Source organism: Carassius gibelio, chromosome A6, assembly GCF_023724105.1.
Source record: "Carassius gibelio isolate Cgi1373 ecotype wild population from Czech Republic chromosome A6, carGib1.2-hapl.c, whole genome shotgun sequence".
Taxonomy (NCBI): Eukaryota; Metazoa; Chordata; class Actinopteri; order Cypriniformes; family Cyprinidae; genus Carassius; species Carassius gibelio.
The window spans coordinates 2,994,757-3,006,795 of NC_068376.1; the positions used below are offsets into that span (position 1 = coordinate 2,994,757).

General features: G+C 42.8%; 1 protein-coding gene across 2 annotated transcripts; it reads right to left on the reverse strand.

Annotated features, from left to right (window-relative positions):
• Positions 1-887: 887 nt before the first annotated feature.
• On the reverse strand, positions 888-8,831 carry LOC128015268 (uncharacterized). Of its 2 annotated transcripts, XR_008183859.1 has the most exons (3): positions 8,557-8,831; positions 1,150-8,366; positions 888-959 (listed from the first exon to the last, which is right to left on the reverse strand). XR_008183859.1 is itself a non-coding variant. In XM_052598972.1 (2 exons), exon 2 carries the CDS (start codon positions 7,684-7,686, stop codon positions 1,534-1,536), a length of 6,153 nt encoding a protein of 2,050 aa, XP_052454932.1. In that variant the 5' UTR covers positions 7,687-8,366; positions 8,557-8,831; the 3' UTR covers positions 888-1,533. The 2 variants fall into 2 exon arrangements, 1 of the variants encoding a protein (XP_052454932.1); XM_052598972.1 differs by having other exon boundaries at positions 888-8,366.
• Positions 8,832-12,039: the final 3,208 nt, after the last annotated feature.

Below are 12,039 nucleotides of genomic sequence, written 5' to 3' on the forward strand. Positions count from 1 at the left end.
ATAAACAGCACAGAATAGTAGAGTATATGAACATATATTTTTTGCAATGAAGACAGAAGACACTAGTTAAATAGTGTCTGTTACCTTCTGGGGGAGATTTTTATTTAAAAATAAATCCTCGTGAAAAATCCCCTCTTTGTTTGGACAAAGTAATAATAAATCCTGCTCACACACAATCAATGACATATCCAAAGCATATTCATCTGATAAGGAACTCTCATTCATTCCTTGTGTAAAGGGAAGTCTTATTTCCCAGCTGTATGTAATTGTTGCTTGTATGGCAGTTTGCTGAGAACATTGTGTTCACTCTGGAAGACTTGAAAGCTGATGTTTTTCCATATTCAGAGGCATTGGAGGCATAACAGTGCTCCATGAGTGTTAGAGAGACGAGAGACAGAGAGAAGTGGTTCTTGGCGCCTACACTGAATAAAATGAGCATTTCTGCACATCATCATCATCTCTGGTGTGACGGTAAACAGCCACAATGTGTCAGCTGCCTCAACGGATTTCCTTGCTGTTATATCCGTGCACTCATGACTGAAATAGTTTTAAAGGCTTTCTGAGTTTCTCTAACACAACTTATTTTGATTAGTATCTCTTTTTGGAGAGTTGCACATTTTGATACTGGTGCATTTTTGAAGGCAGTTTTATTTTATTTTATATTTTGTTGATGCTTAATACAGTATATGTGTCACACACCTGGACTCATTTAGTGTTTTTGCCCCAGTGACCCAGTTTCTGTCTTCCGTGTTTAGTTTAATTAGTTCCCAGGTGTGTCTATTCTATTCCTCATGTGTTCCATGTCCCTGTTAATTTAGTTATTCCATCCACCTGTGTTTCCCCATTATCCTTTGTAGCTCCCCCCAGTAATTTCACGAGCACAAGGATTCTCTGATGACAGGCGATTTATTGACTGGTTCACCATGAGGATAACCATCCAACTCAAGATGCCGTGAGAACTAAATAAACAAAAATAAAATTACAATAAAGAATATAAATACATAAATCAAATAAATAAATATTGTCTTTGTAAACTTTCCAAACAGATTTAAATTAACTTTAACAGCAAACTGCGGTCTTTGTATATCACTTTTCACACATAGCAACACAATTCACAATAATCACATACAATATAAATGACAAACTTACTTCATTGGCTGCTTATTACCAAAGGAGAACTTAATCTTACATCTGGTAATATCTTCTGTAACCTCCGTTGAGTAAATGAACTTAAATGCACTTTAGAAATGTGGATTACAGCTTTAGGTTCAGCTTGCCATGCGGTGTAGACAACAACTTCCTGAGTTACACGGTGCCTTTCATAATAAAAGTCTCAACTCAAGCAGCTCTCTACAAAGCAGTTTCAAATTAAAGGTCTTTAACAAATAAAATAAACATGAAATATTAAACTGACTTCTCTGTCAGTTACACTCCCACCAAAACACTTTCTTGTGATTTTTTGTAACTTAGTGACAACTTTTATTCAAAAATCTTATGGACTAACCCAAAGAATGGTAGACACAAGGTACGCTTTTAATCTGCTTCAATCAGGGTAACTATTTTCTGAATGGGCCTTTCAAGGTAAGTCGGTTTAGTAACACGTTTGCCCTTTTTATCCAGTGTCGAATCACTAATCAACAACTTCACTGTTCTTACACAGCCATCTGTACCACTGTGCACTTCTGTTACCTTCGCTAGCTTCCACCGACTGCGTGGAGCTGTGTCATCTTTTAGAATGACAATGTCATTGACCTTTACATTTCTACGATGCTTGTGCCATTTCTGCCTGTGTTGCAAGTTTAGAAGATATTCTTTTTTCCAACGTGACCAGAACTCATTCGCTAAATACTGCACCTTACGCCATCTCTTATGAAGGTAAAGGTCTTCCTTGACAAATTCTCCAGGTGGTGGTAAAATTATTGAAGTCTTCATAGTCAAGATATGGTTAGGTGTAAGAGGCTGTGGACCTGATGGATCATTCAGATGCTCCGTGGTTAAGGGTCTGCTATTCACGATAGCCATGACTTCATAGAGAAATGTTCTTAGTGAGGCACTATCAAGTCTTTGAGCCGATTGATCCAGAATGGATGTCAAAACACTCCTTATTGTCCGAATTTGCCTCTCCCAAATGCCACCCATGTGACTGGCTGATGGGGTGTTCATGATGAATTCACAGCCAAACTCCTTTAGGCGTTCTTGGTTAATTTCCTTTAGTGCTTCAGCAAATTCTCGTCTTGCACCCACGAAATTAGTGCCCTGGTCGGATCTAAGTTGACGTACAGGTCCACGTATGGCAATGAAAGCACGCAATGCATTAATGAATGCGTCAGTGGATAAATCATCCAGCATTTCCACATGGATCGCCCTGGAACACATACATGTAAGTAGAAGCCCATAACGCTTCAAATCCTTTCTTCCTTCTTTGACGTAGAAAGGACCGAAACAGTCCATCCCGCAGTATGTGAAAGGAGGGGTTGTCTCCATACGTTCCTGAGGAAGATTCGCCATCCTTTGCTCTTCAGTGCATCTTCTCAGTTTCCTGCACCTAGTGCATTTGTAGATATATGAAGACACTGCTTTGCTACATCCCAAGATCCAGAAACCGCTTGATCGCAGTTCATTTATAGTCATTCCTCTCCCTTGGTGATACACTTGCTCATGATAATGTCTGATGAGTAATGTTGATATATGACTATGTCGTGGGAGAATTGCTGGGTGTTTCACATGTGGGTGCAATGCAGCATGTACTAAGCGACCTCCCACCCTGAGGATACCATGCTCATCTAAGAAGGGATTCAGGCGATGCAGTTTGTTTGTGCTGGACTCAATCTCCTTCTGTTGCCGGAGTCTCTGGATCTCATCACAAAAGGCTGATTGTTGAACCATTCTGATAACGGTAAGCTCTGCATCCTGTCTTTCTTCGATACTGGTGGCTTCATTAACCCTTGAACTTAGACCTTTCACTTCCCTGGAACATCTCTTAAGTCTTGCAATAGCTTTTACCACTCTTGTCCAATCTGAAAACTTCTGAAGTCGATCAAGCAATGATCTTTCTTCTTTTGCTTGAGTTTTATGAACTTGAGCTTTCCGTAGCTCTGGGTCATTGTCTATGATCTCTCCCACCTTAACATCACTGGGCAGTTCATCCTTCCACAGAAACCTTGGTCCTGTGAACCAGTTGGAGGATATGAGCTCTTCTGATGTAAGGCCCCTGGACGCATGATCGGCAGGGTTCTCTTTAGACGTCACATATCTCCATTGTTTAGTATCTGTGCTTTGTTTAATCCGTTGAATGCGGTTTGCTACAAAGATATGAAATCTTTTGGCGTCATTATTAATGTATCCAAGGACAACTTTTGAGTCAGTCCAGAAGTACTCTTCTAGGTTGGCTATATCCAGCTCCTTTCTGAGCAAGTCACTTGTTTGTACAGCAACTACTGCAGCTGATAACTCCAGCCTTGGTATGGTGGTAACTTTAGAAGAAGCAACTCTAGCCTTGGCCATAACCAAGGAGCAATGAACATCTCCTGATATGCTAATAGCTCTGAGATATGTGCATTCTCCATATCCCGATGTACTAGCGTCAGAGAAATGATGAAGCTCATAACGCTGAACTTCCTTAAAAGTTGACGGGAGATAACATCTCTGAATCTTCACATCAGCCAAGTTTCGCAGATCTGTAAGCCAAGCTTTCCACTTTGTCAACAACTCCTCTTTAAGTGGTTCATCCCAGCCCACCTTATCTTGACACATCTGTTGCAGTATTTGCTTACCAACAAGAATTAAGGGTGCTGCAAAGCCAAGTGGGTCATATACAGAAGCCACTGTTGAAAGGATTCCTCTTCTAGTGAGTGGTTGTTCCTTAACGAATACTCTGAACTGGAAGCTGTCAGATTTGATGCACCATTTCACACCAAGTGCCCTTTCCATGTGAAGCTCACCCAAAGCCAAGTCATGTTCCATAACACTTTTAGCACATTCTTCCAGAGGAATTGATGCTTTTACTTCTTCACTGCTTGACACAAATTTATGTAAACGAAGCTTTCCTGTGCTACAAAGTTCTCTTGCTTCCTTCATCAGTTTGATAGCTTCATCTACAGTTGAGACACTTGTCAACCCATCATCGACATAGAAATTCCTTTCTATGAATCGAATGGAGGATTCACTGAAGCAACCACGACCTTGAGCAGCAATATGCTTGAGGCCATAATTGGCACACCCGGGCGATGAGGCTGCACCGAAAAGGTGTACTTTCATCCTATAAACCTGTGGCTTGGATTCTAGATCTCCTTTCTCCCACCAGAGGAACCGTAAGTAGTCTTGATCTTCTTCCTTCACATGAAATTGGTGAAACATGCGCTCTATGTCACACATGATTGCCACCGGACCCTTACGGAAACGACAGAGAACACCTACAAGGGTATTTGTTAACTCTGGACCAGTTAGCAAATGGTCATTGAGGGATGAACCTTGAAACTTTGCTGAGCAATCAAAGACTACACGGATCTTTTCAGGTTTTTGAGGATGATAAACCCCATGATGGGGAATGTACCAAGCAGGGATTTTATCTGTTTCTTCAGCTGGAACCTTCTCAGCATCTCCTCGAGCAATTGTCTCATTCATAAAGTCTACATAGTCTCTATAGTATTTCTCATCTCTTTTAAGCCTTTTTTCTAAGCTTTTGAGGCGATGAATAGCACATCCTTTATTGTTGGGCAAATTTGGTCTGTCTTCCTTGAAAGGCAAAGGCATTTCATAATGACCATCTTCCTTGTGTCTGATGCCGGTTTCCATTTTTGACAGAAAACGTAAATCTTCTTGAGAAATACAACTATCCACTGCTGCTTTCTCATTGAAGTCCGACTCAAGAGCTTTGATGACATTTGGTGGAGTGATCACTTCCTTGATCTGTGTTCTACATATGTACTGAACTTTACTTGTAAGATTGAGAGAAGACTGTAGACTTGGCAGCACTTGTTTCACTATAATGCGATGGCTCACTCCAATGGCATCCCCGTAGTCTACAGAGGAATTGCCACAGCCAACAATGCTCCAGCCCAGATCTGTTCTTTGAGCAAATGGCTGATTTTCTTTACCAGACACAATTTCTCTAGGAAGAAGAGCTTGAGGGCAGTTGTAGCCAATCAGAAGGCCAATATCACAAACTTGTTTAGGAGCAATCTTCTCAGCTATATGCATTAGATGAGGCCACACTCTTGCAGTTTTGGGTGTAGGAATGTGAGTTCTGTTTGCAGGAATAAACTCTCTAGAATAGGTTACTGACAAAGAGATCTTCTTATCTGAATAAAATCCTCTCACCTTTAAACCAATTATCTTCTGGCATGGAACAACTGTACTCTTGGATACCATTGTTGAGAGCTTCAGCTGCACAGATTCCTTCTTTGTGTCAAGAGCTTGAGCTATCTCTTCCAGGATGAAGGTAGTATCGCTCTGGGTGTCAAGAAGTGCATATACCAGAACTTCATGAGTTGGTTCATCGGTAGCTGATACCCATACTGGAACAATTGTAGAGGTGTGAGTATTATTTACATCCTGTATTACTCTGTTAGATGTTACTTCACTTACGGTATCTTTATTCTGTACCAACTCAGGGTTTCTTTCCTTCAACTTCTCCTTTGACTGACCTGACTGTGGAGTCCTCTTTGCTTCCTTGATACGATCCTCATGTAAGCATGATGGGTGTTTCTTCTGACATTTCTCACAGACACTCCTGTCTTCACAGTTCTTTGAATGATGACCAGGATTCAAACATCCAAAGCATAACTTATTCATTTGGACAAACTTGACTCGCTCTGCAAGATTCTTCTCCATAAACTTACGACATTTGTGAATACTATGTCCTAGTCTCTCACAGAAGGTACATTTTACAGCATCTACCCTTTCTCTGGACTGTACCGTTAACACTTTTGCTCTAGTGTCCTGATTTCTTGATATCTTTCCCTTTCCGATCTCATTAGGCTTCAGTGCATGAAGCGATGTCACTGGATTACAAGCTATCTTAGCTTCTCGCGTAAGAAACTTTACAAACCGACTGAAGGTAGGAAATGTCTTAGTTTCTTCTTCAATTTCTATGACCTGACGATTCCATGCTGAGGCTAACCAATCAGGAAGCTTGGAAAGAATTTTCTGGTTCTCATTACAATCATTGAGGATTTCAAGACCCTTAATCTGAGACATAGCTGCTTCACAGCCTCTGAGGAAGTCAGTAAATTCTCTCAGCTCAACACTGTCCTTGGAACCAATCTTTGGCCATGAATTAAGCTTGTCTCGAAAGGCTTTAGCAATGACGAATGGGTTTCCATACCTTTCTTCTAGTACGCCCCATGCTGCTTGATATGCGGACTCCGTGCCTAGGAGGAAGTAACTTTCAATGGCCTTATTAGCTGGTCCTTCCACATACTTGCGTAAGTAGTAAAGCTTCTCATTTACTGGTATGTTTTTTCTGTCTATCAGAGTTTGAAATGAGATTTTCCAATCACTAAATCTGAGAGAGTCTCCATAGAATGTTGCAGGTTCAGGTATAGGAAGACGACTTGAGCTGATAGATTCTGCTAACACCTTAACAAGGTCTGCAGTGCTAGTTTCTTGATATGATTTTGTTGCACCTTCCTGTAGAGGTATGCTCTGTAACACTGAGCTGCTTAACTTTGGTACATGTTTCTTTCTTACCGATGCACAGTCACGAAGTAGCTCTCTTGTTTCTTCCTTTGAGTCTTCATTCTGCTCGTAGACTTGCATTCGTGCCCTTGCAGCATTTAATCTTTTTAGTGTCTCCAAGCGCTCAAGCTCTCTGCGCTTGTCTTCTAATGCTTTCCGTCTAGCAGCATTTTCAGCTTCAATCTTAACACGTAACCTAGCTTCTTCTTCTTCTCTTTCTAGTCGTCGCTTCAATTCTTCAGCTTCTTGTTCTGCTATTCTCCTTTTGTCTTCAGCCTCAAGTCTTTGTAGTTCTTCCAGTTCATGCTCTTGTTGCTGTAATATTTCTAATGTTGCTTCAGTTGCAGCAATTTCTGCAGCAGCCTCTTGTTTCTTAGCTGAGGAAAAACTTGAACCTCTGGAGCTCAAAATTGAATTTTTCATAGACTGAGAAGACCTGGAATGTCCATGACTTGATTTGGAGGCTATGGATGAGAACACTGAACCTGTATCAATACAGCATGCTTCTGGTCTAAGAGGATCTTGACCCTTAACTCCCTCACCTAGACGACTCCATGCAGACTCAACTATCATTTTTGTGACTGCTCCACAAGTGTCTACTCTACGGCGAGTATCACTGTCTGGATTCACATTTTGTCGCAATTCTTCATAAACAACATTAACATCCTTTGAAGAACCACTGATTGCATCTATGAGGCTGTTCAACATGTCACTGGAGAGATGCCCCATTAGTCTTTGTCTACTATCTCTAGCAAGAGTCTTCCATTTCTCATAAGAGCGTTGAAAGCTATTTTTAAGTTTAGTCAGCCTTTCATCGTGCAACTCTTTACCTTTCTCTGTAAATTTCCGTGCTCTTTGACTTCTTCGTGGTTCTTGCTCTGTTGTGTCATCAACAGCCACTAATGCTTGTGTGTCTACACATTCTTGGGATTCTAGCTGCTGTGATGATTGCACAGTATCTTTTATATTTTCTTTGCCACACTTAGCAGACTGACCATCTTCTGACATTTTTGTATCTCTTAGTTACACTGACTACTCTAATTGAATAATTATACATGTAACGTGAACTGTACTGAACTTAGGCAAACAGATGTTTCTTTCTTAGATTATTAACTCTGGTTAAAGTAGTATTTTAACAGTTCAATCACCTGTAAAATTAAAATTGTAAATGAAATTCAACTATTTTTTAGGCATTGCACTTTGCTATTTTTCACAACTATTATCTTACTTGCAGCTTTAAACCTGATCAAAAATGACTTAAACTTGAAAAGGTAAATACATAACACCAACACTTCTTCAAACAATGTACTGAACACTTAAAGAGTCATTTTTAACAAATGGCAAGAATAAGTCCACTTCAAGCACCTTAACTTGAACTTGGTTGTGCTAATCTTCTTGTCGGCCTTAACTTGACAATGCCTTTAAACTCTGTGCATATGCGTGTCACTTAGTTCTTGGTTACCAGTGTATACAATGCTTGTAGAATCCAGAATGATGGAACTTGGAGTTAACTTGATGCTCACTTAACTGCTGTTCAGAAACGTTCCTTCTCCTACCCGTGAAGAGCAGATGAATTCTCACTTTAGATCCCCCCAGTAATTTCACGAGCACAAGGATTCTCTGATGACAGGCGATTTATTGACTGGTTCACCATGAGGATAACCATCCAACTCAAGATGCCGTGAGAACTAAATAAACAAAAATAAAATTACAATAAAGAATATAAATACATAAATCAAATAAATAAATATTGTCTTTGTAAACTTTCCAAACAGATTTAAATTAACTTTAACAGCAAACTGCGGTCTTTGTATATCACTTTTCACACATAGCAACACAATTCACAATAATCACATACAATATAAATGACAAACTTACTTCATTGGCTGCTTATTACCAAAGGAGAACTTAATCTTACATCTGGTAATATCTTCTGTAACCTCCGTTGAGTAAATGAACTTAAATGCACTTTAGAAATGTGGATTACAGCTTTAGGTTCAGCTTGCCATGCGGTGTAGACAACAACTTCCTGAGTTACACGGTGCCTTTCATAATAAAAGTCTCAACTCAAGCAGCTCTCTACAAAGCAGTTTCAAATTAAAGGTCTTTAACAAATAAAATAAACATGAAATATTAAACTGACTTCTCTGTCAGTTACATCCTTTGTACTTAAGCCTTGTCCTTTCTGTTCTGGTTTGTCGGGTCTTCATTTGCTACTAATGTGTGCCTACCTCTGTGCTCCATGTTGGATATCTCCTGTGTTGGATATAATAAAAGCCTTATTTCGTTTATCCTCGGCTCCGTGTTCCTTCAGGCAGCGAAAACCGTGACAGAAGACCCGACCTTCAAAAGAGAAAGTAGAAAACTGCGTCTTTCCCTCCGTTTTGCTTCTGTTTTTTCTCAGTCTTTTTGTTTTGTAGTGTTTCTATGGATCCCCTCTATCGTCCCGAATTCCTCATCCTTCTGCTGAAGCAGGAAGGACGTTCTCTCGAGGACCATACCAGACAGTTTATTCTATTAGCTAATGCCACCAGCTACCCGGACGACGCGCTCTGCACCTTCTACAACACCAGCCTGAGCTCCAAGTGCAGAGCGTTGTCGCCCGAAGATGGTCCTCGGGAGGATTTCGCCGCATTCGTGGAGTGGACTCTGGCGAGAAATGGCTCACCTTTCACCGTCTGCCCGATAGAGGATCTCGCCAGTCCCACTCCCGACCCAGAGACCAGCCAGCCACCATCACGCCGCACGGAGCCAGAGCCCACCGCAGCCGCAGAGCCCGAGCCATCCACTGACAGGGAACAGGATCTCGAGAGCGCGACTGACCAGGTGTGTGAGCCGGCAACACAGTGCATCGTGGGAGTCCTAGTGGAGATCGAGGGCGTGGAGGAAAGCCCTGTCCACACTCCTGCGACTGAGGGTGAGCTGTTTGCAGTCTCTGAAAGTCATATGGAGCAAGTTCTGGATCTGATGGACTGGTCTATGGAGGTAATCCCTAATTTTTCTGTTTCTCCGCTGGTTCCGCCCAGCCCTGAGTTTTCTGTTTCTCCGCTGGTTCCGCCCAGCCCTGAGTTTCCTGTGTCTCCGCTGGTTCCGCCCAGCTCTAAATCTTCTGTGTCTCCGCTGGTTCCGCCCAGCTCTGAATTTTCTGTGTCTCTGCTGGTTCCGCCCAGCCATGATTTTTCTGTTTCACCACTGGTTCCACCCAGCCCTGAATCTTCTGTGTCTCCTGTATTCCCTCCCAGCCTCCCTTCCCACCTCCTCCCAAACCTGCTGGTCCCTCTACTCCTTCGCTGGTTCCATCCAGTCCTGATCCTCCTGTCCTTCCTCCCATCCTTCTCCTCTCTCCTCCTCCTAGACCAGCCAGTTCCTCGCCATCCCTGCTGGTGCCAGTCAGTCCCGCAGCTCACCCTCAGTCCGCGCCATCGGGGCGCGGTGGTTCGCCGCTGGACTGCCAGTCTCCAGCTCCGCCTTGGCGTGTTAAGGCCCTGTCTCCGCCTCCAGCCTCCGAGCCCTGGACTCCTCCTCGGTCCTTCGACCCAGCGGCTCCGCCTTGGCTCTTAGCTCCCTCGTCTCCACCGTGGCCTGTCATCCCACCTGCTCCACCGGGCTCCCTCGTCCCTCCGGCTCCACCTTGGTCAGTCGTTGACCATCCGCCGCCTCGGGACTCCACTCCTCTGGTTCCACCTCGTCACTCCATCCCTCCGGCTCTGTCAGGCTCCTCCTTCCCTCCGGTTCCACCTCCATCCTCGGTCACTCCGGCTCCACAGCGGTCTGCCAGGACCCCGCCTCCACCTTGGTCGCCTGAGCCTTCAGCTCCACCTAGGCCCTCCGGATCCTCGTCGTCACCCTGGCTCTGCGGCTGTGCTGCTCCATCTTGGCCCCCTCACCCACCGGTGCAGTCTCCGCCTGTCGGCCCCCTGGTGTCGTCGACCCTTCCTTCACCATGGCTCCTCCCGCCGTCGACTCCACCTTGGATCTCAGTCCTGGCTGGTCTCTGGTGGACCATCTGGCTCCTCCTGCTCCTGTCTCCTCCCTGGCTGCTTCCTCCGTCTCCTCCCTGGCTCCTCCTTCTGTGGTCCCTGTCTGCTGGCCCCCTCCTGGGAGTCCGTCCTCCACCGGAACCTCCTCCCAAGTTCCCACCCACGCCTCCCCCTGTTGTTTCTACGGTGCGAGGACGCACCTACCGGGAGGGGGGAGTACTGTCACACACCTGGACTCATTTAGTGTTTTTGCCCCAGTGACCCAGTTTCTGTCTTCCGTGTTTAGTTTAATTAGTTCCCAGGTGTGTCTATTCTATTCCTCATGTGTTCCATGTCCCTGTTAATTTAGTTATTCCATCCACCTGTGTTTCCCCATTATCCTTTGTACTTAAGCCTTGTCCTTTCTGTTCTGGTTTGTCGGGTCTTCATTTGCTACTAATGTGTGCCTACCTCTGTGCTCCATGTTGGATATCTCCTGTGTTGGATATAATAAAAGCCTTATTTCGTTTATCCTCGGCTCCGTGTTCCTTCAGGCAGCGAAAACCGTGACAATATGCAGATATTTTAGTATATGTAACTTTAAAGAGCAGTCAATGTGCAATATATCAGTGGTTCCCAACTGGAAGTGTGTTGTACAAAAAGCATGGGAAGAAAATGCTAAATGCAAATAAAAATGCAGCTAAACATATAATTATGATTAGTCAGGATGAAAAAACAAACAAACAGGCTTACAGACTTCTAAAAGGGAGGAGAAATGCATTAAAATAGCTGAGATTGTGTAAAATATGATTTAGGGAAGCAAATGACATGGCACGATCCCTCTGACACCTGAATAATAACATGCAAGATTCATCTTTTGTATCACTTTGATTCTATGAAGGACATTCATTAATGCTGTTGCTATGGTGAATTAGAATAATTGTGTGGGTTTGAAATGCACATTAATTTGAGATGATTCACAGGAGGGTTATAGACCTGCCTCAACATTTCTATCTCTGTGATTAGGCATCATGATCACCTCCCCCTCTCCGTCTCATTACGCTGTATCTTATTTAAATCAGACATTTGCAGCGGCACACAGATCACAGTGCATGTCATTTTGAACATTTTGCTGACATTTTATTCAGAAAGAAACCACCCAGACATCAGAGGATGTTCTTTAAAGATTCGCTCAAAGTTATGATATCTAACAACATTAATAGAATGTTAATAGAATTATAGTCTTTAAAAATAATCTTATTTTTTAACATTTAGACAATTTTATTTTTTTATTTATGCATAATTCATGTAATATTTTTTTAGAATGTTTTAGTTGGATACTCTTCTAACATTAACTATGTTTTTAGAATTTTCAGAGAACATTTAACAGTAACTTTTCCAT

Bases quoted from the DNA above. Each gene is read 5' to 3' on its own strand.
- LOC128015268 (XM_052598972.1), bottom strand. From the start codon at position 7,686: ATGTCAGAAGATGGTCAGTCTGCTAAGTGTGGCAAAGAAAATATAAAA.